Raw genomic sequence first — 27865 nt, 5'->3', positions numbered from 1 at the left:
TGGTTTATCTTATTAATAGAATGCTCTCAAGAGCTGTGTTAAATGAAACTTCTTTTTTAAAATGTTTCAGATATGATCTAGATTCCAAAATTTTTAGAATTTTTAAATGCAAATGGTAAGTCTTAGATGAGAAAGGAGAACAAGCTTTTCTCAAAGCTATTTTGTGTGCCTTTATTGATATCCTAAAACTCGAAAGGATAAAAAATGTTATGACGCTTAAGGAATAAGTTAATGATGTCTATAATTGTCATATTTATTCAGGGAAATTAATTTTGAAGGATGGCAAAGTCCATTGGTTACTCATTTTTGCCAGAATACTCTCTACTATAAAAATAATGATTATATTGATGTTAAGAATAACGATTTTAACTTACTAATGAAAGAAAATGTGGAAATGAATATTAAAAAAGAAGGAACAACCATTGAACCAATTGTTTATACTGAAAAAAATAGGTATTATCCTTTAGAAAAGTAAATGAAAACTGAATCAACATTTAGAGATTCAGATCAACGATCTATTCTTTGGAAAAAAGAAAAGGACACTAGGGTTACTCAATAGGCTTATTTTTTATGATTTGTTTTCCTGTAGATATGGAGTTTGTCTACTTGCCATACATTCTTATTTTGAACCAATTATAGTGAAGGTGAGGCTGATAGATAAAAGAAGCCATAAATCCTAGTATTAAGAGTTCTTAAAAAGTAAAATGGGTGGAAAATCTATAATTTGCCAATAAGAAAGAACTCATAGGTTGTAGATGAATTTATAAACTAAAAATAAAAAAATGAGAGTCATTAAATAAATACAAAGTTAGATTGATAGTCAAATGATACGTCCAAGGGACAAAGAGTATGGGTAGATTACAATGCAATTTTTACTCTTTTGGTTGGACACACCATCGCCGTAGCTATTATTTCAAACAAAAAGTGAAAATTTCTTCAAACGTTGAAGAACATATCTCAAACAAAGACCTTGGTGGGAAAGTTTATATAAGAGTTATTCTAAGTACAAAAGAAGTATTTAAATTGAGGAAATCATTGTATGCCTCAAGCAAACACCTAAAGTTCAGGGATGGGTCCAATAACATAATGTTATACATGGATTTAGATAAAGCAAATACTGTTTGGTTTGTTTGACATACTGGTGTATGGTCTGGGATAATGCAGTTACATGTGAATGGTACATTGATGAAAAAATAAAGCAAGATATTAAGGAGGCCAAAATTTTTCTGGAAACATATTTGAATGACCAATCTTAGATTTCTAACTTATTTGTTAGACATCCAGTTACCATATTGTACAAGATCGTGAATTATATCTCAAACTAAATTTGCCTCGAATATTATTGTTAGATCAAGTATAGAATATGACAAAGTAGCTCAGTATAAATATGTGCATACCACAGTGCATATCTTTTCCCATGAGTGAGTGTATACCATTACGGCCTATCACACCCAGTGATCCTTTGAACCATTTGAGCAACCTTTAAAATCAAGGTGAAGATTAATATTAAAAATATAAGATAAATTAATTGACATACAATCTTAATTTTGAAACCTTTACAATGAATAATTCTTGCCAATTTGAAAAGCCCAACAGTGTAAAGATGATAGTCAATAATGATACCTATAACAGATGCGAGATGGGGATGGGGCACACATCACTTCATCTAGCAGCAACAACACGACCAACAACAACAACAATTTGGCAAGAGCTTACTACATGATCTTCCTCAAGCAAACTTCTGCATGATTTCCTTAAGGCTCCACATATAAATTAAATTGAACATTGTGGGGAGATATCTCATGAGAAGTCCATAACAAATCAAGTACACTAACAAACATGACTTCTTGAGAAAGAAACCACACATGAAGGCCATTTCAGAAAAATAAAAGCCCCGCAATATTTGGAATAAAGTTGCTGGAGCTCTCTTGGCACTACAAAAGCACATTCCAAGAAGCTGCTTATCAAGAAGAAAACTGAAACTACACTTTCTGAAAGATGTATTCTGCTTTCAGTTTCTGGATTCGCTGTATGACTTCTTCAACTATCAAATTATTCATCAGACTTTCATGAGCAAAAAAATTAGCAGCTTTAGGCTTCGTAGTTCACTTTTAACCGTGAAGTATGTTGGCCCCTAAATCCACCACTGACATGTATGCTTTCTCACATGAACATCAACCTCTTGTGTTTGAAGTACCACAAGAATGACAAAAACATAAGTCCACCCACAACAGTCGAGATAATCAAAACCCAATTAAAGGCAGAAGAATAGTTAAACAAGTCGATTGGAATGTTCATCCCAAAAATTCCAGTCACTACACCAAATATAGCAATCACAAAAGTTCCCGCTGTTATCAGCAATTCAATCTGGATCAACTGGTTTCTGACATTGTCCTGCAAACCCGTAGCAAAAATAAGGATAAATATGAAAATGTTGTCATCAAAGCTAATCTGTCTCTATTTCCACATACCAATTTGATATTGATAAAATCTTCTGTGTCATCAATGTATTCTTTAAGCTGTAAACACATCATAGAGAAGGATTAGCCACATCAAGCTACATGTTTCAACTAAGAGAAATAGCTAATTTTGCATCATACCGAAGATAATTTATTAAGGGTATTGTCAATAACAACAAAGTATGCCTCAAGTAACATTTCCAGCTCCTGTATGTGCTCATTGTTTGTGCCTGAACTCCTTAAGCTTCCATGTTTACTTCGACTTGCAAAGCTGTATGAGTCTCTCTCTAGCTTTGGTGACCCAGAAGGAGAAGAAATAGGTGAAACAGGCGCAGAATGGAAAACACCTGGACCAGCAGCACAACTCAGGAAATGGTGATTGTTTAAGAAGTACGCTTCGTTCTGCTCTTTCTTCTCAGTAAGATACATCTCAGCCATGTCTCCATCGTCATTCATAAGCTGCTCAATTTCATCATGGATCTGCAAGATTCACCATGACAAGAAAAAGTTGAACATGAAGGGGTGGTGGTGGGGCGGTGTCTGTGTGAGAAAAAAGAGAGAAATAGCATGATCTTTGTGCAAGCAGTATTTTCCATGAACCAATCTGAGAATTCTTCCATAATGATTCAATGTAATAGCAAACAAACTATGCTAAATAGACCCAACCTAACATTTGATAATGCTAATGTTAAGATGTGTTTATATTCAGTTTTAGGTTTAAGAGGGTACTTTTGTAATAACTTTTCCTTTAGATGTTTCTCTTGTAACTTCTCTCTCTCCTCTAGTCTATATAAAGAGGAGTTAGGGCAGATTTCGATGTTAATCAAAGATTATTCTTTCTAATCTTATCATGGTATCAGAGCAGCAGCCGTCTCCTCCTCCTTGGCGCGCCGATTGAGCGGCGCCGCCCGCCGCCTGACCGCGCCCATCGCTGCGCTTCCTCCACCCGCTCGTGTCCACCCATCTCCGCCCGTCGCTGACCTCGCCACCCGACGCCTCTGCCAGTCGCTGTCCTGACCTCTCCGCCCGACGCCTCCGCCCGTTGCTGTCTTCTCCACCCGACGCCTCCGCCCGTTGCTGTCTTCTCCGCCCGACGCCTCCGCCCGTTGCTGTCTTCTCCGCCCGACGCCTCCGTCCGCTGTTGCAGTCATCTTCGCCGCTGCCCGCCGTGACTGTCACCTCCGCCCGCCGCCGCCGTCTGTCACTGTTGCTTCTCCGCTGCCGCTGCACGCTGCATCGCCCTTGCTGTCTCCACCATTCTCCTCTGCTCCGCCGCTGCCCTGCACGCTGATTTTCTTCTCAGCGTCTTCGCTGCATCGCCTCCTCTACTCCGCCGCTGCTCTGCACGCTGATTTTCCTCTCAGCGTCTTCGCTGTCGCCTTTGGTAATCTGTCTTCGTTCAGTTCTGTTGTTGCCTCTTCCAGCCGATCAGACTTATGGATTGCTGCCCGTGTTAACTGCTTCATGATCAGCATGTTGTCTTTCGATATGTGATTGTCTTCTTTTGCCTGCACTTCCTATTCCGTGGCTCGGTTTCCTCCATTGTGTTGAGCGATGTCTGAAATTAGCAGCGGCGCTAATACCTCTTCCTTTGTGTCGTCGGGAGAGATGAAGAGTTCCCCATTTTCCAGCTTTATCACCAAAATGGATGGGGGTAATTACGAGATGTGGGCCATGCAAGTAAAAAGAACCTTGATCGCTCATGAGAAGGAACATCTTATATTGGAGCCCGAGCCCGTACAGAAGGTAGGAAAATATACTACTTGGTTTAAAGATAATTCGTTGGTTATGGTATGGATTGTTGGTACTCTTACTCAAGACATTGCCAATGAAGTCCTCCATAAGGAAAGTGCAAAGGATATGTGGGATTCCCTTGCAGCCACCTATTCACAAGCAAGGAATGAAACCAGAATTATGCAGCTTCATCATGATATTCATCAGATGCGCCAAGATGGTCGCCCTCTACATACTTATTATTCTAGTCTCAAGTCCATGTTTGAGAGACTAAACAGCTACTTTCCTGCATGTAAGTGTGAGCAACAGAAGGCATACAGAGATATGCTTATGGTCGGAGTATTTCTGTCTGGATTAGACTCTGTTTATGAATCAGCAAAGAATCAGATGCTCACTAGTCCCTCGATTCCTCCTATTGATGAAGCTTATAGTAGGCTAAGCAGAATTCCAATCCCTTCATCGACTGTTCTTGATACCACTTCTGCTATGCTTGCTACTCGTGGCAGAGGTGGGTCCCTCTTTGCCAGAGGACGAGGATACCGTGGCCGTGGCAATACCCCTTCGCGCCCAGTATGTCAGTTTTGTCATCGCATTGGTCACACTGTGGATAAGTGTTGGCAGAAACATGGTCGTCCAGCTGTTGCCAATCAGACTGTTTTTACTGATTCTCCAGAGCAGCCTAAGACTCAACATCCTGTTTCCTCCAGTGAGTTACGTGCAGATGATATTATCTCTCAGTTGAGACACTTGATTGGAGATAGACCTCAACAAGCTCCTGATCCGACCACCTCTACTATCACTACTGCTGCCAGTGCATCTTCATCTGGTATGTATTCTGACACTACAGATTGGCTCATTGATTCAGGTGCATCGACACATCTCTGTGGAGACAAGGCACAGTTTACTTCTTATGTCCCTACTCCACCTGGTCGCTCGGTTATTCTAGCAGATGGCAAATATTCTCCCGTTGTTGGACTTGGAGAGGTCCAACTTACTTCATCATTACCATTGCAACATGTTCTTCATGCACCAGAATTCCCACATAGCCTACTATCTATCAGTCAGATTACCAGAGATTTAAACTGTCGTGCGATATTTGACTCCTCTTCTCTTGTGTTTCAGGATATACTGACGGGCAGGGTGATTGGCAGTGGCCGTGAACAGGGAGGTCTTTACAGGCTAGTGCATCCCTTTCCCTTTGCTGGATCTACCTCTGCAGGGTCGTCCTCATCCTCGGCTTATACTTGGCATTTACGTTTTGGACATCTACCGTTTCAGAAACTGCTGCATGTTCTTCCTCAGCTGTCTCCCAAGTCTTCTTTTCAATGCGAGTCTTGTCAGTTGGGCAAACACCATAGGTCATCCTTTCCTCCGCGGCCCAGTCGAAGTAGCCATTCTGTGTTTGAGTTACTTCATTTTGATGTTTGGGGTCCGAGTCGTACACCTGCTCTTCAAGGTCATCGATATTATCTTGTTGCTGTCGATGACTATAGTCGTGTTAGTTGGGTTTTTCTTATGAAGCATAAATCTGAAGTGGGTCATGTAATCAAAAATTTTATCAATGAAATTCTGACTCAGTTTGATACTTGTGTCAAAATTGTGCGCTCTGACAATGCTCTTGAGTTCTGTGCTTCCTCTTTGGAACAATTTTTCAGGGATAAGGGTATCATCCACCAAACTTCTTGTGCCTATACCTCCCAACAAAATGGGGTTGCTGAACGGAAACACCGTCATATTCTTGATGTTGCCAGAACCATTATCATACATAGCCATGTTCCCCATTCTTACTGGGGCGATGCTGTTCTCACAGCATGCTATCTTATTAATCGTATGCCGTCATCTGTGTTGGGAGACCTTATTCCTATCTCTGTCCTCTTTCCTGACAGAGACTTGTTTTCTGTTCCACCTCGTGTTTTTGGATGTGTTGCCTTTGTTCAGTTGCTTGGTCCTGGGCGAGATAAGTTGTCTCCTCGGGCCATCAAAACGATCTTTGTTGGTTATTCCCGCACTCAAAAGGGATATCGATGTTATGATCCTTCTACTCGTCGGTATTATGTGAGTGCTGATGTTACATTTTTTGAATCAACCTCTTTCTTCTCCCCAAATGGAACTCAATTAAGGGCGCCTGCATTAAATGATGAAGTCCAATTTCCTCTACCTCTCATGAGTTGTCCAAACCCAGTTGATCCACGTTTTGGGGCTGTCTACCATCGTCGTACTAAGCCTGCTGCGCCTGTTCAATGTGCACCTGTGCCTTCACCCAGCACGCCCAAGGTAATTCCTGACACAAACTCAACTGACAATGTTTTATGTAATGATGACATAGGAGTATGTCACGAGCATGTTCCTGCTCCTAATGAACTTGATGTGCCCATTGCTCAAAGGAAAGGCAAACGCAGTTGCACTTTGCATCCTATCTCTGGTCATTTATCCATGGATAGACTCACCCCTATGTACCGACAGTTTGTCAAGGGGCTGTCGGCTATTGCTCTTCCACAGAATCCCATGGATGCTCTCTCTGATCCCAAATGGGCAGCGGCTATGCAAGAAGAGATGGATGCTCTTCAGTCTAGAGGCACCTGGACCCTTGTTACTCCTTCAGTTGATGCAGCCATTGTTGGTTGCAGATGGGTCTTTACTATCAAATACCGAGCAGATGGCAGTATTGACAGATATAAGGCTCGTCTGGTTGCAAAAGGCTATACCCAAACTTATGGGGTTGATTATTATGATACCTTCTCTCCTGTGGCACGACATGCTTCCTTACGGATTCTCCTTGCTGTGGCTGTCAGCAAGAATTGGTCCCTCTCACAGCTTGATGTCAAAAATGCCTTTCTCTATGGTGACTTACATGAAGAAGTGTATATGCAGCAACCACCAGGGTTTGTTGCTGAGGGGGAGTGTCAGAAAGTGTGCAGATTGCGAAAGGCGATTTATGGTCTGAAACAGAGTCCTCGAGCTTGGTTTCAGAAATTGTCAGAGAATATTGAGAATGAGGGCTTCAGACGTTCTTCGGCCGACCATTCCCTCTTTGTCAAGAAGACTTCTACAGGTACGGGTGATAGTTCTTGTTTATGTTGATGATATCATTGTTACAGGGGATGATGATCAGGGGATTTCCAACATCAAGAATGTCCTTGGACAACACTTTGTCACCAAGGACCTTGGTGAACTACGTTATTTCCTTGGTATTGAGTTTGCCAGAAATCAAAAGGGCCTTATCATGTGCCAGAGGAAATACGTTACTGATGTTTTGCAAGAGACAGGGATGCTGGGGTGTCGGCCTGCATCCACGCCTATGGATATCAATACCCGCTTGTATGATGATGATACTGAAGATGTTGATGCAAGACAGTATAGAGGGATTGTTGGGAAGCTCCTATACATCACTGTTACTCGACCTGACATTGCCTATGCTGTTAGCAGAGTGAGTCAATTTATGGATAAGCCCAAGAAAGTTCATTGGGATGCTGCTATGATGATTCTTAGGTATCTAAAGAATTCACCAGGAACGGGACTCTTCTTTCAGAATGGTACCTCACTCACTATATCTGTGTATGTTGATGCCGACTATGCAGGATGCCCCTCAGACAGAAAATCCACTACTGGATTTTGTGTGTTTATTGGATCCAACTTGGTTACATGGAAGAGTAAGAAGCAAACTGTGGTTGCCAGATCAAGTGCAGAATCTGAGTATAGAGCTATGGCTCAGGGTACTGCTGAAGTTATGTGGGTTAGATCCCTGATGTTGGATCTTACTGTCGAAGTGCCTCTTCCTATGCAACTGTTATGTGATAACAAAGCTGCACTGTTTATTGCTAATAATCCGGCTTTTCATGAAAGAACCAAGCATGTTGAAGTAGATTGTCACTATACTAGAGACATGATTCAAAAGGGGTTTGTAAGTACCTCACACATTTCAACTACAGGGCAAACGGCTGATATCTTTACTAAGGCTCTTGCAAGGGGACCATTCCAAAGCTGCTGTTCCAAGTTGAGCCTATTTGACATATACGCTCCAACTTGAGGGGGAGTGTTAAGATGTGTTTATATTCAGTTTTAGGTTTAAGAGGGTACTTTTGTAATAACTTTTCCTTTAGATGTTTCTCTTGTAACTTCTCTCTCTCCTCTAGTCTATATAAAGAGGAGTTAGGGCAGATTTCGATGTTAATCAAAGATTATTCTTTCTAATCTTATCAGCTAACAAGAGCGTTCCACCATATCTTGTTGCTAAGTTGTAATATTTGAATCCTCATATATATATATATATATATATATGTATATGTATATGTATATGTATATAAGATGTCAGATGTTTCTAGATGGCTTAACACTAAAAATTCATCACTAAAAACATCATAAACCATTGCTAAAAGCACCATGACTCATCATTAATGCTCCTATGGCTACTGATTTTAGCAATAGATTTTTTATTTTTAGCTGAAAACATCAAGCGCCTAGCAGATTTGAACTTCAATATATATATATATATATGTAAAGAGAGAGAGAGAGAGAGACAATGGATAGCGCAAACTTTCCTAATGTAATCTAATCTCTCATTTATTTTCAATATATAGAGGGTAATCCCCCCCTTTATTTGGATGACTTTTATCTGTTTTTTCATTTTTGCTTTTTGTGATATATAAGTTCATATTCTTATCCATTGGTATTTTGTTTCTTATGCATATTTTGTGCTTTTTCTTGTGCCTTGATGGTTTGATCTTGTCAAGTTTTCTATTTTTTGATGACTCCATATTTTTTCAAAGTTTGGTTCTGATTTACCTGGTATCAAAGCAAGGTTCTTCTCATTGCTTTTTGCTGCCTGAAGAAGTATGCCAGTTTGTATAAACTATAAACTAAAGTATGCCAGTTTGTATAAACTATAAACTACATTTTTTTTTGAGCTGGCGTTTCTTTCCTCTTCATCTTCTTTTTCTATATTTTCATGAAAGATATGTAAGTTTCCAACTAAACACTTCTCATCAAGCTCACCCCAACTATGCAACACAGACATCAACCTTTGAACATCATATTGCAGGACAAGGTTTTTCGAGATTCACTGATGGCTACAAGAACCTTTACTAATCCTAACCAAGGCTAGATGGAAAGGCAAAGGAGTTAGAAGGGCGGTAGAAGAACAAGGCCATTGCAGAATATGAAAAGAAGTGGGAAGAATGGAAAAATGGCCATTACAAGGTATTGTCCTAGCTTATTGGTAGCACTGATACTTGTACTCATGCTAATTTACCTAAATTTAAGCTAATACATGAAGCAATGGGCCTAGTTTAGATATTGACCCACAATCTTCAAGAAAATGAAGTTCCTACAGTCGAGAATCCTTAGCCATTCAAAAGGTAGGCACACATGTGATATCTTGTGGAAACATGGTTAGTATAAAAATTTGAATGCCGAACAACAACTTTTTCTTGAAGCCACGGAGTTACAAGAACCCAGACATTTTTGTCATGTTTGTGAATCTAAAGAATGGGTTGAAGCACCAAATGAAAAAATGGCAGCCTTGTGTTAATGCCAAACACGAGAGGATTTAAGGAGACCTTTGAATAAGAACACAGTTCTAATTTTGGGCCCATCTGAATAATACCTATGGACTAATGGTTGTCTAGCACCTAGGATGAAACTAATCCTTAGGTAGACAACTAGGGCTGAACTATGATAAGACCTTTTAAAATGTTGTACAATTTTTATCATTGTGTGCTTGCTTGTTTAAATCAAATGGATCCTGAACTGTGTCACATGGACACTCCTAGAAGGGCATTGTACCAGTGTTGATATGGCTGAGCATGGGTGCAGGTACGGGACACAGCTTGGACATAGCAGACTCATATATTGTATATTTTTGGTTTACTTTAGTAATTTTTGCTAAGCAATCTATATTTTTACGAATATATACAATTAATCTGTGTTTGTTTGCTTAAAATTTTAGTGTTACAATATATATATATATATATATATACAGCCGTGCCCCTGCCTCCAGATTTTCTGAAAATGTTTTGCACTAATGCCTGTAATCCCCCCCCCCCCCCCCCCCCCCCCCCCCCCCCCGCACATACTTGCACTCATGTGACAGAGATCCTAAAAATGCATTCTCACATGCAAACTTATAAAAAAAAATTGTACATGGAACAACCAAGAAGATTTTTCAAAGGTTGTAGACGGTTTTTCCTTATATATGTAGAGGACATGAAAATCACATGGAGGTAAGAGGAAGGTATTCAAGGGAAAGGTTTTCTTAGTAAAAAAAATTCAAATGAAAGGCCTTAAAAGGTTGAAATATTCCTTTCAATTTGAGGTTGTCAATGAAAAGCTAACAACCCACCATAAGTATACTCTTGACTTACTTGTCAAGTATTGATTATAAGACTGCAGACTTGCAGCTGCACTATCTCATGTTCAGCCGGAGTTGAGTAATAACAGTGGGAAATAATACAGTGTATGTAGTTAATCAAGCATTACTTATGACCATTTGGAAGTTGTTAGGAGGATATCGTGATGGCTTAAGAGCACCAAAAGAGATTTTTGATCTATGAGAAAAGGAGACAAAAACATGAAATATTGATCTTAATGGCACACCTAAATGCAGATGGAGCTGGAGATCTTGAAGATTCATATCCAGCTATTATTTGTTTGTTGGTGGAAATTTAGTCTCATGGAGTAGTAAAAATCAAAGATCGGTCACAAAATCAAGCACCAAGCAAAGTTTCATCTTATGGCTTCCATCACATCTGAATTAATGGATTAGACACTTCTTTGCTCAGCTGGGAGAAGTCCGTTTTCCATGTTATGACAATCGAAGTCTCATCTCATTGAATCATATACAGCATGGAACTACAAAACATATTAAGATAGAAAAGCAGTTTACAAGCAAAAGATTAAAGAGCAAAGGGTAGAAGCAAGTAACATTGAGACAAGAAATTGTTCAAGATTAGGAGACAATGACTGGATTTTCTTATATTTGACTATCCTAAACAGAATTACAATCTTAAAGGGCATCATTCTCAGCCTTGAAAAGGAAAAAGGTACACTTAGATTAAGAAAAATCTTGATACAAAATTATCAGTACAGATATGACGTACGAGTAACATATCCCCAAGAATGAGAGGAAGATCTATGTACATTAAAATATAGTTCTTAACTCCCTCCACTCCCCCTCCCCCACCCCAAAAAAAAAAAATAAAAAGAAAAAAAAACAAAACAAAACTTGACATGGTGATAGATGAATCATGCCACGTTCGAGAAAAATGTCTTAAATCTGGTGGCTGCAAGCTTTTAGACTCATCAGAAATTTGTTCTCCAGAATTCACATGTTTAAGATATACTAGTCTTTCTTCAATGGCTCTTCTAGTAAAGAGCCATCTATCTGGATGCGTTGTGTTCTCTCAAAAAATTTTGGAATTTTAGCAGTATAAATAACACTCATGTTATCACAGCTCAAGATAGTCCTATTGTTAATAGAAACATCAAGTTCATCTACCAACCAGCAAATCCAAGTAATTTCAGCTGCGACTTGTGCCACAGCCAAGTACTCTAATTCAGCTCTGGAAAGGCTATTCTCTATTGTTTGTTACTTTCCCATAAGATGATGAAGTCTCCGAGAAAGACACAAAAACCAGAAGTGGACAGTCTACCATAAGGAGATCTTTCAAAATTTTGCATCATAATAATTTTTAAATTCTGCAAACTAGAAAAAAAAATCTAATAATATCTTTCACATGCAGAGGGATGAACTAACCTAGGAAATTTCATTAATTGACTTATCACATGGATTTCATATGAAATGTCTAGTCTAGTAATAGTCAAACATATCAAGCTACAACCAAGTTGTCCATACACCAAAAAATTTTCCATAGTGCTTCTCCATTTAGTTTCTCAACTCAATGTTTGCCTTTAGTGGAGATTCCACCTTGTTTTGTCATCAGCCAACCTTGCTCTGGTCACTAGAAGTCTAGACCAGTTTCATGCTTGTATTCTATAGGTGTAGTCCCTTTCTTGAATACGAAAGGTGAAGACCCAAAAAGTACTTCAAGTATCCAAGATCTTTCATCTCAAAAATCTGAGCCATTCTTCCTTTTGTATCATCAATTTTCATCAAGTCATCACCAGGAACAATCATCTACATACAGGAGATGTATATGATATTTTTACTTTGTTAAGGACATGAATAAAGCTCGATCATGGTATCTTTGTTCAAACCTGATCTCTTCCACTGAAGAGGTATATTTCTCTACCAAACTGCAAGAGCTTGCTTAAGGCCATAGATGTGAGAATCTTCACTAAAACATCACCGAATCACGTCTCTCCGTCTGAAAATAAGGAGGATGGAGAATAGAGAATAGAAGAAGGCAATGAAGGTAAGAGAACCGGCGGCCAATGCAGCCACACTATGCTTGATCTCTATTATTAAAACATAAACCTAATTAGGTTACAACAAAAAGAGGAATAAAACATGAAGTAATTACAAGAGGTGCCACCACTTAGACGTGAAGACATAAAAACGAAGTGGATCGGGTCTGAACAGACCCGATCCAGACCCGATCCCTTTACATTGATGCGTACAGACTTAACAGCCCCCCTCAAGTTGTGCATGAGATTTGATCATGCACAACTTGTTTTTCAAATCCCAAAAATGCTGCCCTGTAAGACCTTTGGTAAAAAGATCCGCTATTTGTTCACTGGTGGATATATAAGTAGGCAATATCTCGGCTTCTTCAACCTTCTGACGAATGAAGTGTTGATCAATCTCAATGTGCTTGGTACGATTATGCAAAATGGGGTTGAAGGCAATTTTGATGGCGCTTTGATTGTCGCATAGCAATGAGGACTGAACAATAGGTAGATGAAGCTCTCCAAGCAAATGTCGTAACCATGATGCCTCAGCTGTCCCTGCAGCCATTGCTCTATACTCTGCCTCAGTGCTAGATCGTGCAACGGCACGCTGCTTTTTACTGCTCCAACAAATGAGATTAGAATCAAGAAAAAGGCAGAAACCTGAAACTGAGCGTCGGTCATCAGGATCTCCTGCCCAGTCTGCATCAGTATAAGTATATATGCTATGTCCAAGAGAAACATTGAGACACTTTGTATAGATCAATCCATCCCCAAGAGTAGCTTTGAGATACCGTAAGATCCGCTTAGTAGCATCCATATGTCCTTCTGTGGGTGCATGCATAAATTGAGAGATCTGATTTACAGCATAGACTATGTCTGGGCGCGTAAAGGTAAGGTATTGTAACATACCAACAATGCTACGATAGAAGGTAGGATTTGAATAGGCAGCAGTTCCATCAGAGGCAGCCAATTTAGTGTTTAGAACACTAGGAGTAGTTATGGGTTTGCAATTAATCATACCTGCCCTGTCCAAAATATCAAGAGTATACTTATGCTGCGTAAGAGTCAATCGATCATTTGCTCTATCAAGTTCAACACCCAAGAAGTACCGAAGTTCGCCGAGATCTTTCATCTTGAATTCTTGCTGCAACAGATCCTTAACATAAGATATATGAGAAGAAGAATTCCCAGTTATAACAATATCATCTACATAGATAAGTAACCAAGTGGTAGCTTCTTCGGTATGATACATAAACAAGGAATGATCTAGAGAGCTTCGTAGAAAACCAGCTTGTTGTATATGATGAGAAAACCGATCGAACCATGATCTAGAAGCTTGCTTCAGCCCATATAAAGACTTGTGTAACTTACAAACCCATTTTTGAGGATCATGAGTATTGTAGCCGGGAGGTTGCTCCATGTATACCTCTTCCTTAAGAATCCCATGTAGAAAAGCATTTTTGACATCTAACTGATAAAGAGGCCACCCATATGAGACTGCAAGAGAAATAATCACACGTATTGTGCCCATCTTGATAACCGGACTGAATGTTTCATCATAATCTTCCCCATATTGTTGTGTGAAACCACGGGCCACAAGACGTGCTTTATGTCGATCAATGCTACCGTCTGGCTTATATTTCAGTTTGTAGACCCATTTGGAGCCCACAACATTCTTATCAGTTGGACGAGGGACAATCTGCCAAGTCTGACACTCATGCAATGCTGCCATTTCCTCATTCATAGCTTCAACCCAACATTTTTCCTTACTTGCATGGTGATAGGATTTTGGTTCGACCTTCTTGCTGACTTCTGTCATAAACAACTGAAAATCTAAAGAAAAGTTGTTATAACTTACCCACCGATCAATGGGATGTCGCACACGTTGGGACTGACGTGGGGCTGCATTAGGAGCTGATCGCCTAGAGTACACAAGGCCTGAGAACCGACTATGTATAGGTGAATCATGGGGTTGTGAGGATGAGGGCATGCTGTCCAAGGAATCTCTCACAAGTGTCTCAGCCTCATTAACATCTTGCTCCTCGTGCTCAATCAAACGGTCAGTCCCTTGTCTTAGGATTTCAGCATGCAGCCAAGTATCATAAATCTCATTTTTATCCTTGAGTGTCATGCAAGTAGCCTTGGGATCTTGTAACCTGTTTTCATCGAAAACAACATGCCGTGAAATATGAACACGCCCAGTTTTAGGGTTGTAACATCTATAACCCTTGTAGTTTTCTGCATACCCTACGAATCTGCACAAAATAGCACGATCTTGAAACTTGTTACGTAAGGAAACATCAACATGCACATAGCAAACACATCCAAAAACACGCAATTCCTCATAGCGTGGCTGCTCTTGATGTAATAAAAAATATGGGGATTTGCCATCAAGCAAAGCCAATGGCAGTCGATTTATAACATGCACAGCCGTATGAAAAGCCTCAGTCCACAATGTCATGGGTAAGTCTGTGTCATGCATCATGCTGAGCGCGCTTTCAACAATATGTCTATGTTTCCGTTCAGCAATTCCATTTTGCTGAGGAGTATGTGAGCATGAAATCTGTCTAGTGATCCCATTATCTAGTAGATACTCAGTAAATTCATTAGAAATAAATTCACCACCACCATCACATTGAAAATGCACAATATTACTGGAGTATTTATTTCGAACCAAGGCATGGAATTGAGTAAACAAACGGAAAACTTCAGATTTGTGTTTCATGAAGTGTATCCAAGTATGTCGAGAATATGAATCTATAAAAATGACATAGTACCTACTCCCAGAAGAAGAGGGAATTGGAGCAGGCCCCCAAACATCAGAATATATGGTGTCAAAAATCCTTGAAGCTCTTTTATTAATTGACTGAAAAGGAAGAGCATGGCTCTTACAAAGATGACAACTCGAGCACATGCTGGACTCACTGACTGAACTCAGACTGGACTTATCTAAGAGTCCGTCTGCAACAAGACTTCGAACAAAAGACTGACTACAATGAGCTAACCGACCATGCCAAATGGATGGCTTATTATATTCTGCGACATTGACTTCATTATGACTTGAAGAACATGAATCTGGAGGGTGAGGTTTGGACAGCTTTGGAGCTTCTTCAAGGACATACATATCTCCTTTGCGAGTGCCCTCAGCGAATGTCTTCTTGGTTTGAGCATCCTTGACATAAACAGAAGATGGTGTGAATTCAACAGAGGAGTGAGTATCATCAATAAGTTTGGACACTGAGATAACATTTTTCTTGACACTTGGAACAACAAGGACATTCTTTAATGGAATGGAAGAAGAACCCATGGATATTTGTGCATTTCCAATGTGCGATATTGTGTGATGGGAACCATCTCCCGTGACTACTGAGCCTTGATCTAAATAAGGGGAAACACTAGAGAGATTACCTGTGTCACCAGTAACGTGGGCTGCTGCTCCAGAGTCCACATACCACTCTCCTTGCTCATTTTGCTTCAAGTTAAGTTTGGATAAGGCTGTCATTAGAAGTTGCTGCACGTCTGCTGAAACCTTTGAAGTTGGATTTGATCCAGACGAGGATGGAGCTGACCCCGCTACTGTCCTATTCTCGCGCCTGACCTGACTATTCTTGTTCTGAGGATTGTGCCAACATTCTGATTTTACATGCCCCTTCTTGTTGCAATAGAAGCATGTCGGGATTCTCCTAGATGTGGCAGAGGTAGTATTCATGCCTGGCGGTGTTGGGAGAATCCCTCTTCCCATGCCTGTCTGAGGAGTCCAAGAACGAGTGCGATTTCCTTGCAGTGCGTGAGTTCCTGTGATCAATACATTGTGGCTGTTGGAAGGAACCAGATTATGTCGTTGAACTCGACTAGCTTCATGTTGAAAAAGCTTCGCCTTTAGATCTTCAAAAGATGGGAGAACAGGTAAGACTTCCAAGGCTGTGCAAAAAATATCAAATTCCGTTCCCAGTCCACTCAAGGCTTGTTGGACTTTGTCTTTGTCACTGACGGGATGTCCAATTGCAGCAAGCTGATCACTAACACTCTTGATTTCATTCAAATACTCCAAAACTGTACGCGTCCCACGCTTGATATCCTGAAATTGCCTTCTTAATTGTAGAAAACGTGCTTCCGAGACTTGAGAATATGTTGTAGCAAGGGTAGACCACAACTCTAGGGCAGTTAAATCATCATCAATACCTCCCAATACCTCTTCTGACAATGTAGAAGTGATATAAGCAACAAGAGACTGGTCGTGAGCCAGCCAAACTTCATATTCGGGATTGCTCTCAGGAAGAGTTTCATATTCAAAACTGATTTCACTTCCAGCCGAGGCCCCAACACCTTTATCTCCCACGACTGTCTTCTTTATTTCACGGTTAACATACTTTGGAGGTGCTGGAGTAGTCCCATCGATGTGCCCATACAGTCTATGGCTCTTAATAAATGGGACAATTTGGCGTTTCCAAGTCAAATAATTACTATGGTTCAGTTTTTGAGAGATGAGTTGTGAGAGAAAACTAGAGGATAGAAGAGAGGGAGCCGGCTGGTCCATGATTGAAAAAGAGGATTAGAACAGACGATTTGGGCAGAATTTTAGAGGTCACGATAGAAATTAGGGCAAATTAGGGCAAATTAGGGCAAACCGTGTGACTTAGGGCAAAAAACAGAATTTAGGGCAACAGAAATTAGGGCAAATCGTGGGATTAAGGGCAGAAACAGAGTTTGAGGATAACCACGGTAGAAAATAAGATTTAGGGCAGAATACTCCAAGCACGGCAGAAAATAAGATTTAGGGCAGAATACTCCAAGAAGAAATCACTCACCGGAGGACGATGTAACCTGGCTCTGATACCATGTGAGAATCTTCACTAAAACATCACCGAATCACGTCTCTCCGTCTGAAAATAAGGAGGATGGAGAATAGAGAATAGAAGAAGGCAATGAAGGTAAGAGAACCGGCGGCCAATGCAGCCACACTATGCTTGATCTCTATTATTAAAACATAAACCTAATTAGGTTACAACAAAAAGAGGAATAAAACATGAAGTAATTACAAGAGGTGCCACCACTTAGACGTGAAGACATAAAAACGAAGTGGATCGGGTCTGAACAGACCCGATCCAGACCCGATCCCTTTACATTGATGCGTACAGACTTAACAATAGAATGTTTAGGTTGCACACCGTTTCTTCTGAATCAAATTTCTCTAAGGAAGCTATATTACACTTCATAATCAAAATCACCATTTAAGAAAGCATTCTTCATATTTAGCTGATAGAAATTTCAATGCTTTAAGGAGGCCATTAAAAGCAACATTCATATGGCAGTCATGTGTGAACAGGAGAAAATGTTTTAAAGAACTGATTACAAACTGTTGATTATATACTTTGGCAACCAACCTTGCTTTATGAGGCTGAGTTTTTTAATCTACCTTTGTCATGATCTTATAGACCATTGCACCAAATCTCTCATTTTCATTATTTTTAAAGCATTTAACTCCTTTGGCGAGCATGAATCATAAGAAATAAATTGAGAGTGAGGGACTGAAACTCCTGAACTATGAATACCTGGAAAGGAGGAGAGGTGCTACAACAAGAGGTGATATGGGAATTTGTTCTTGAACCACACATTTAGGATCAATCTGAATCAGAATTAACATCTTACAGTTCAGCTTTTAGAGATTCAGAATGATCATGAAAAGGTATGTGTACAACCCTTTTGTCCCATCTTTTATATATTTGACTTGGTCCACTTTTTGTTTTTCATATTTGCTTTGAGAAACAGAATTATCACATTTGATCTCTCCAATGGGATAAGGCATTAGAAATAGAAATCTCATCAACTTGCCATTCTTTTCATTTGCATAAAATATGGTTCATATTCATGGAGATATGCCTTGAGAGACCCATTCATTCTCTCACCGAATCATAGCACTTATATGCACTGTTGTAAAAAACTTATCGTAAGCTGTGTTGGTCAGCCCAATAGATACGCCGTATCGTAAAGTATCGTATGTGTATCGTAAATTTATTTTTTTAATTCAAAAAATAGAAAAAAATAGAGAAAAATCAGATAAATCAAGAAAAATAAAGATTATGTTTTTTTAATGAAAAAACATGTTATACACAATGGCAGGCTTATTATAGCCTATAGGTATGAAGTTACTTCACAAACATTAATAAGTGGCCATAATATCATAAAGCAGAACATGAACTAAGACATCAAAAAACATAATTTATAAGATGATCTACATAATAAGTATGTCATAAGATCCATAACACATCAAAAAACCAAGTTTTACGTGCACTATACATCACATCACAAGACAAAATTGTTCGATGTTAATGCAAATAACAAATGAAAACAGTTTCATTCATAATCATTATCATCTCATTCTCATTTTCATCTTTAGTAGAAGATATAAACCCTCTTTATCTAAACAAGAATCAATCATCCACGCATAAATCTGCCCTCAAATTGATGATTTCATGGTGAAACTGATTATTCCTTTTGAAAATTGCCGCAATCTCCCCCTTCTTCAACTATTAGATATGTTAAAAAATGAAGAGGGAGGCAAGTTTTAAAAATTAGTTTGAAAAGGGTGGTTTTAACCCAATATTTTTCAAAATACACATGTATCTAGCAATACAAGGTGTATTGCCCTGTATCGTACGATACAGGTTGTGTATCGCACGATGCATGCGATACAGATACGATACACCACCTGTTTGCAATACAGGTGGTGTATCGTTTTCGTAAATTTAAAATGAGACAAAACGTATCGTACGATACATACAACACTGCTTATGTAAAAGATTGATTTTATAATATAATCTTAGGGTTCAACAGACAGTTACTGCTGCTACCGTCCTTATCCTTTGGCACTTCTCTTCTCCTTCTTTCTTGTTTTTCTGTGCATAAGTCTTCGGTGGATGACACCGTAATCTGATATTAGAAAATCTTAGATGGTATCAGCCAGGTTGCAGGTCGTTTACCAGAGGTATACTTCCTATTACTGACGATAATCTGATCTGTCATCTTTCCTGTCTTCTTATTTCTATTCTCTGTGATCTCTCATCATTCTTTACTTCCTATTACTGTTTCTGTTGGTATTCCTTTTAATCTATCTGATTCATGTCGTATAGTCCTCTCTTTAGTCTGTATTCTCTTCTCTCAGCACGTGTTTGAGATCTGCCCATAAGTCTGACCAGTCTCAGTAGGCCAACATCCCTTTTGACTAGTCAGTGGTTGACAGAAACAGGTTACCGTATTTGATCTTTTCCAGCAGGCCTCTCGTGCCCCTACCCCCCACCAAAAAAAAAAAAAAAAAAAAAGCCCCGCAGGTTTACAGAAAGCCTTCCTCTCTTTCCGCCACTTCCAGCAGGTTTTATCCCCTTCAGCAAGCTTGAAAAAAAAAAAAAAAAAACCCATGAGCTTTTGCTTTTTGCTTATGTTAGCTTACCTTGTTTGAAAGAGGCGTTGATAGGGGCTGATACTGTTTTATTGCTGATTAGAAATCTCCTTCTTCATATTCATCTTTTGTTTCTTATTTGTCTTTGAATTTTTCTAGTCTTGTTTTTGTTCCTCCCTTGTCAATGGATTGCTCTATACATTCTGGTCTGTCAGCCAACTTCTTGAATCAGCTAGTCACTGACAAACTCACTCATTCTAATTTCTTGACGTAGAAGAGGCAAATACTTCCGTTTATACAGAGTCAAGATCTCAATGAGCATCTTGATGGTTCCGCTCCCACCGAAGGTTATTGTACAAGAATCTAAGGATGAGAAAGGTGCCACATGTTCCAAGTTCACAAAAAATCCAGAATATACATCTTGGAAAAAACATGACCAATCTTTGGTTGCCTACATCACTTCGACACCCTCTCAAGAAGTATTGGCTACTCTTTCAGATGATTACACTGCAACAGAGCTATGGACTCATTTATCTCAGACTTATTTTCAGATATGAGAGGCACGGGTTCTATTTTTGAAAAAAACATTTCAGAATTTGAAGAAGGGTTTGATGTCAGTCATGGAGTATATTGGTTGCATGAAGGCCATCACCGATCAGTTGGCAGTCATTGGTAGTGCTATTTCAGATAATGACAAAGTCCAACAGCTTACAAATGGCTTAGGAACTGATTTTGACATGTTTACTATAGCACTGCAGTGTCTTCCGCAACTGCCCACTTTTGAAGAACAATGGGCAAAGCTTCTTTATCACGAGAATACCATGAAGCAGAAAGCAGAAGAGAAAGATTCAACCAGTTTTCATTCACTGCTTGCTATAAAGACTTTCGTAGGCTATGGATGAGGTAATGGAGGACACATCAAGGAGGCAGGGATAGAGGTCGTTTTGGCCATGGAGGACGAGGCATTTTGCCTACACCCTTCATTTTAGGGAGCTCTACTACAGGAAATCAAAAGTGAATCCCCACATGCTTCCGATGCAATAAAAGGGGACATGTGAAAGCTTACTGTTGGTTTAACCTGCAGAATAAAAAAAATGCTTAAGCCTGAATATAGACCAGTTAACTCTCAGGGAACGAGGATACCACCAGGAGATGTACATCAGGTCTTATTGTCAACCCTATCACAGATGACGTTGAAGAAGAATGAGCAAGGACAGTGGTATGTTGATTCAGGGGCAGCCTCACATGTGATGGATGATGGTAAATTATCTAACCTCTCTCATTATCTTGGGAAAGGTTGTATAGTTACGGGTGAAGAATTTCATCACTCCATCAGTCATATTGGAAATGCACAAATTCACATGTCAAAATCATCTCTTTTTTTGTCCAATGTCCTTCTCACTCCTAACATTAAAAAATATTGTGTCTATTACTAAACTTGTTAATGATATGCATTCAACCGTTGAATTTACTCCTTCTTTTGTCTATATTAAGGATCTTCAAAAGAAGGAGATGTTCGCTATAGGAGAAGTACGAGGCGGAGATATGTATGTCTTCAAGGAGAACCCAATCACCTCTTCAGTTTCTTTAGTCACTGTTCTTCAGTTGGAGCCATCAAAGTCTTCTTCAGAGTCGTCTTTTCAGTTCTAATTCGCCGAGTATCTCTAGCTATTGTAATAAGCCAAAACTCTGGCACGGTCATTTAAGTCATTGGATCATTCCTTATTTGTCTACTAAAAGAAAGGTATCACAACTCTTCTCCTCATATAGGTTCATGATATTGTTATAACAGGGAGTTCAAATGAGCATGTGGGAGAGGTAAAACAATTCTTAATGAAGATCTTTAAGATGAAGGGTTTAGGAGAATTGAGGTACTTTCTTGGGGTAAAGGTTGATAAACAAACAGGACACATTGACACTTATGCAACAAAAATATACTCTTAATCTCTTGGAAAAGACAGGGCCTGACAAATTATAGACCGGTTACTACTCCTAGTGTATTACATCAGAGATTAAGTTCTGAAGATGGGGAGGCTTATGCCAATCCTGTAAGATATCAAAGCATTGTTGATATGTTACAGTATCTTACATTTACCAGGCCTGACATTGTTTATGTTGTTAATCAGGTTTCTCAGTTTATGCATGCTCCAAGAGAAGGTCATATGGAGGCAGTGAAGCACATTTGAAGATATCTACAAGGCACTGTAACAGACGGCCTTGTTTACCATAAGAATGACAATGCATATAATGGACATGAGATAATCACTTATACAGATGCGGATTGGGCAGGTGATCCAAATGAGAGGAGATCGGTGAGTGGTTATTGTGTTTACATAGGGCATAATCTTGTGTCTTGGAGCAGTCAAAAACAAAAGGTTGTGTAGTACTGAAGCAACATACCGGTCAATGGCTGCAGGCACAGCAGAAGCTAATGATTTAGGGGAGAAGATTGCTTCCTCCGTGCTCCTATGTGACAATCAAAGCGCAATGGACATTGCTTTTAATCCCATTCAGCATAGCAAGACCAACCACATTGAAATCAATCAACATTTTATTCAACAAAAAGGTTGAGGAAAAGGAGATAGAGCCCCAACATGTTAGAACTGAAGATCAGCTAGCAGACTTATTTAATAAAGGATTAACATGACGACAATTCTGGTTGCTAAAGAACCAGTTGTACATGATGCAAGTCCATGTACAACTTGAGAGAAGGTATTAAAACGTGTATAAGGTTTGGGTCATGACGTCTGGATCTGGATCCAGATTCAGCTGTCATATTAGGTGTTATGCTTTCTCATTAATGGCATAGCTGTAATATTCTTTGTTTTTAATAGGACTTATTAGTCCATGGTGTAAAAGATTGATTTTACAATATAATCTTAGGGTTCAGCATACAGTTAGTGTCGTTGCCATCCCTATCCTTTGGCACTTCTCTTCTCCTTTTTTCTTGTTTTTCTGTGCATAAGTCTTCAGTGGATGACACAGTAATCTGATATTACAAAATTTTAAGACATAAGTGCATTTTATCTATCTTCACATTCATGTCCTGATTGAGGTTTATGTCACTTGTAGGCTGCAACTGTTTATAGGATCCAAGACAAGCATCTATAGCTATCATTAACACTCAAAGGCATGTTTTAGCTCCTAATACTAGTGTTGCAGTTGTACTCTATAGTGAGACAGGCAATTTGGAATGGTCTTTATTTCATATTGTATGATAAGTTTGTATCCATCCATGTAATCATACCTTTTGTACTCTCTGAGTCAAAGCAAGAAGATTGCTTTTCATCCTTCGTACGTGTTCTAGTTTCAGAGTGCTAATTGATGAGGCAAGGCCGTCTAGCACTGGGTAAACCTCATTTTCAAGATCTGTTGCCTGCAAACCATAGCCACAAAAGGTATAATAGTGAACACTGTAAATAAAGTGATAAAAGACCCTCAACAGTGCTGACAATCCAAATAATTTAACTACCATATGCCAAAGAACAAAATTTGAATCACAACCCTGGCAAACAGAAAAGGACAGGTTAATTTTCAATTTGCCTCTAACATGCTTAAGGTCTGAAATGTTTGCACAAATGAAAAGAAGTTTTGCTCATGGGAATAATGAACTTTCTTGGTTGTATTTGAAGTTATCACTCCAGAAGGTGAATGTTTATTGCACCCTGGGTGCACAAAACCTGGTCAGCCACTAAGAAAGTCTCTTCACTGCCTCAGCCTGTCAGCCATGCAGCAGGATGCACATTCTAGGTATCAAAATTTAGACTACCAGACATGTGGAGGCTTTTATGCAAACCACTTTATTAGCCATACAGAGCCTTCACCAGTGTTCATGATTGTGCGCATACAAGTAAACCGAGAGGTTCTTAATGATATAGATCAGATGCAAAATACAGGCAGAGATTGTCCAAAAATAGTTTGACTTAGATCGGCACATGTATGTCATTCAGATTGCACTAAAACCTAACACATTATTCTATATATAGAATATACATATATTATCGCTTTGAGAGAGAGAGAGAGAGAGAGAGAGAGAGAGAGAGAGAGAGAGAGTCACTCACAACCATAACACCCTCACCATGCATGTGGACACACACACACTATTTATAGGGCAACAAAGCAGGACCATCTTGCACAAAAAAAAAAAAAAAAAAATCCACCACGTTCACTCATCAATGCACAATGCTGGGAAACTAGACATATAATATCAGAGGCAACATGGAACAAAAATAAGTTTCTTCAACGTAAAAGAGACATTATTGATGTCTTGTATCTAGTAGTTATGTACCTGAGAATCTAGAAATGTGCAAGTTAATTCAAGAGCTACCTCCAAGGCCCTAAACTCAAATGGCAAGTCATCTGCAAAAAAACCATTTTACAATGAAACCTCCACAGAGTTTATGTATAATGGTAATATAAGAATATGTAACCAATTTTGAATCAGTTGGCATCAAAATATAAGGATAGGCAACCAATTTTGAATCAGTTGGCCAAGGAGAAGTCACCAGTCAGGTATCATGAAAGGTTGAAAACTGATAACTGAAAATTTTGCAGAAAAAAATAAAGTATTTCTGGTTTGGTTGTACCGAGTTCTTTCCGAACTGCAAGGCGTTTGCAGAGTTCCATCTGGTACTGTGTCACACAACCATCCAGTGAATTCAGGAGAATAACTTCATCGGACGTAATTATGCACCGAATCTGCTCAAGGTTAACTACAATTGCCTTCTCTCGGCCCAGTATAGCAGAGGGATAAACAAACAGTGGATCCAAAAGTCGAAGGTCTCTGGCTGGGAGATTGCAACGTCTCATCAATGTAAACTTATCAATCTCCAAAACCTGTGAAGTCCCATCCTTGTCAATCCGTGTCCATGATCGACTACCATGGCCTCTTTTCTTCACACCCAAAACGTTTACCCCTTGGAACAGAGGTCTAATGGCAGGAGTCGATTTATTTGCAGGCCCAGTGGCAAGTAAATTAGAATGACCAACAGAATGAAATTGTGCTCTATTTTGAGACATCTTAATGAAAAAGTATTTCCAACAATTAAGATGAAACCAACTTCAACGTATCAACACATTCAGACCCGAGCACTTTATATTTCTACATTGTGTCGAGTCTATAGCAAATAGTTCTCGTCAATGTCATCAATGAGGGTCATGTACATCCCTTCCCCTGAAATGAGCAACTGAAGAATGGCTATCCTCGTGAAAAAGGATCCCCAAACATCACAATCCCAATACAAAAACGGAATCTTTCTTGTCCGAAACTTCTGAATCCCAAAGTCATCTCATAGCAAACTCCGCCTAAAGTTCACGGAGGACAAAAGAAAGAACCAATTACTGCAGCAGTCACTTCTAAACATTCCAATGTTTCAAAAATATATGAACATCAGCAATCTCCCCTGACTCCTATCCTGCTATCTTTCACCATGCCAACCATTCACACATATGTGGAAGACTGAGAGCACAATGGAAAACGTTATGATCGAGCGATCGAATAGCCTTATAAATCCACCAAAGTATACAGCAAACAAGTTTATCTCGCTCTTCAAGATCACTAGGAGAACCAAACAGACACGGAGAAAAAATATACTAAACGAGTGCCCTCCAGACTCCTAACTCAGTTAATTGCCTCCTTTGACATTTCCAGTGAGTTCATAGCATACAAGAATATGAAGTTACCGATGACAACAACCAGTTACTTCAAAGTTCAAACCTTCCATATATCATCTGCTTCTGGCAACAACGGACGAGTGGTTCTCTTAAGCCTGAGCACCATTGCAGAAACCGTTAGTCTCAACATCAAGACTTCTCAAAGGGAATCGAAAAGCACCAAATAAAAAACTAAATTGCTATTTGGAAATGGAAGTCAACTGAAGCTATAATTAAAATCTATAAAAAGAAAATAGCACAATTACCTATACCTAAACTTGCAGGCCACCAGACAACTGATGTTTATGAGCACGCAAATCCAAAAAGCCAAAAAGGTAACATCTATGCGTCCGGACGTCACGGAATATCCACTGGGCACCTCAGTTTTGAGATCGCAGAGGCCAAAACATCCCGCCTGAGAAACCGTGTTTCTCAAAGATAGAGACTACCCACGTCGAGAGATAAGGTGTACATGCTAAAAAACGATGAACCCACCAATCGAACACAAACATGGAAGCATTTATGTGTATAGAATCTGAGACGCAGGAGCCAAAAGGATACCTACCATCTAAAACAGAAGCCTTTTATGAACGTAGAGACAAAAATGGGCTGGTCCTCTTGGAAAAAATAAATGGTGGTGGGGCACACCTCACGTCTCCATGGCCTTTCAATAATAGTAGGAGTTCTGAATAATAATATAGTCGGTTTCCTTCCACATGGTTCCACTTCCACCATGTATAACAGAAGAACGGCGCGAAGTCCTAAAGAGAGATTAGCTTCTGCAGAGTCCGCGAAGCTATTCGTAAAGTTCTTATCGCCGTATAAAATATGCGACGACAGTCAATTAAGTTGTACAGGAACTCGAGCCAACTAACGAACTCCCTTGAACTCTTACAATTAAGCTTGACCAAGATTAACATTTATAGTTTCAATGAACTTGACTCGATTAAACTCAAGTAAGCAAGTTAAATAAGGTTATCGTTTGTTTTTATAAATTTTAAATGTAAAACTAAAAATGGTCAAATAATGAATTAGTAAACAGTGTTAAACATGTTGAGCTCGAGTTAGGACTTGGTTTATCGAGCTGTGCTCAAGTTAACCTTATTCAGCTCGACTCAAGTTAAAGTTGAGCTCGAGCCAAGTAATACATGAGTCCAGTTGACCAAGTTCAAACTCGACTCACCAGGTATACAGCAGTAATTGGGGCCAGACTGATCGTCAACTGAACTAAATTGAGTTTGCCTCGGAGTGACCCTGAGTTTGACTGATTCCGAGGCAACTTGCGTGAGTCAGGAGATGACCAACGAATTAATCAACTTATTTTTCATCTCTATATTTAAAAAAATAAATAGAAACTAAATTAAAATAATTAAAGAGCAGAATAACATGGTGATTGAAAAGGTTGAGGCGGTGCTTGTTGGCTGTTTCAGCCAGAGGCACCAACTTACTTGCATTCATGTCGCGTCCATTTTATAAAAGATTAGACGATCATGGCATCAATTCATCTTCTTGACGTGTCCATTCGACAGTTGGTAGAAAAGTGACTTTGAGTGGACAATGCTTTCTTGAGAAATAAAAAGGATAAAAGTGAATTAAACCTCAGTAAAACTCGGATTTTATATATATATATATATATATATATATATATATATATATATATATAACTAGAACCAGTTGGTCCATTATTTTTCCGATCTCACAGTCTTTTTATCAATTCTTTGCTCTAATCTTTTCTTTTAACGACCATCATTAATCGGTGGAACCTAGAAAAGATAAGAGACTTGGAAAGCCATTAATCCTAAAATAATATTGGTCCACTGTTGGTACATCTTCGTTGAGAAATATGAGCGCAATCAATAGAAGCTCTAAAGTGTGCTTGCTTTTGGGTAGATGCGTGAGATAGGGCTTATGGTGCATCGATCACACATTTGTGCATTATATGATGTCATCACACATTTATGCAGTATATAATATACTAAACGTGTAATATGAATGCAAGCAACAATTCTTATCTTATGTAATTACTTTCATTTTTTGAAAGCATGAATTAATGTATAATCTTCTTTAGCTTCTCTAAACCTCTAGGGGCACTCATGTGACAGCCATCCAAGTGGGAGGCAACTCCAGGGCTTAGCATTTGAACGTATATATATGTAAGTAAATTGCCCAGTAATTCAACTATTACACACATTACTAATATTAATTACACATTCGGCAAATGTCTTCTTTCATTCAACTATATTTCAGGACCAGTTGGTGGCGTCTCCTTTCCCTAGGC

General features: G+C 39.2%; 1 protein-coding gene across 2 annotated transcripts; it reads right to left on the bottom strand.

Annotated features, from left to right (window-relative positions):
• Positions 1-1725: 1725 nt before the first annotated feature.
• LOC116257512 (magnesium transporter MRS2-B-like) lies at positions 1726-26153 on the bottom strand. 2 transcript variants are annotated; one of them, XM_031634343.2, is made up of 7 exons: positions 25854-26153; positions 24522-25703; positions 24224-24294; positions 23183-23311; positions 2601-2939; positions 2472-2519; positions 1726-2394 (listed from the first exon to the last, which is right to left on the bottom strand). In XM_031634343.2, the coding sequence occupies exons 2-7, from the start codon at positions 24952-24954 to the stop codon at positions 2164-2166; spliced, it is 1251 nt and encodes a 416-aa protein (XP_031490203.1). In that variant the 5' UTR covers positions 24955-25703; positions 25854-26153; the 3' UTR covers positions 1726-2163. The 2 variants fall into 2 exon arrangements, with proteins under 2 accessions (XP_031490203.1, XP_031490204.1); XM_031634344.2 differs by having other exon boundaries at positions 25860-26153.
• Between the last annotated feature and the right edge of the window lie 1712 nt (positions 26154-27865).

Source organism: Nymphaea colorata, chromosome 7 (genome assembly GCF_008831285.2).
Source record: "Nymphaea colorata isolate Beijing-Zhang1983 chromosome 7, ASM883128v2, whole genome shotgun sequence".
Lineage (NCBI taxonomy): Eukaryota > Viridiplantae > Streptophyta > Magnoliopsida > Nymphaeales > Nymphaeaceae > Nymphaea > Nymphaea colorata.
Note: the sequence above shows the minus strand (reverse complement) of the source record. Positions and strands in the feature narration are given on the sequence as shown.

Coding starts and splice junctions, on each gene's coding strand:
- LOC116257512 (XM_031634343.2), bottom strand. CDS start 24,954: ATGTCTCAAAATAGAGCACAATTTCATTCTGTTGGTCATTCTAATTTA. Junction 24,295..24,521: donor TGCAGTTCGGAAAGAACTCG/GTACAACCAAAC, acceptor GTTTTTTTGCAG/ATGACTTGCCATTTGAGTTT. Junction 2,940..23,182: donor TGACTCAGAGAGTACAAAAG/GTATGATTACAT, acceptor TGAATCTTGCAG/ATCCATGATGAAATTGAGCA.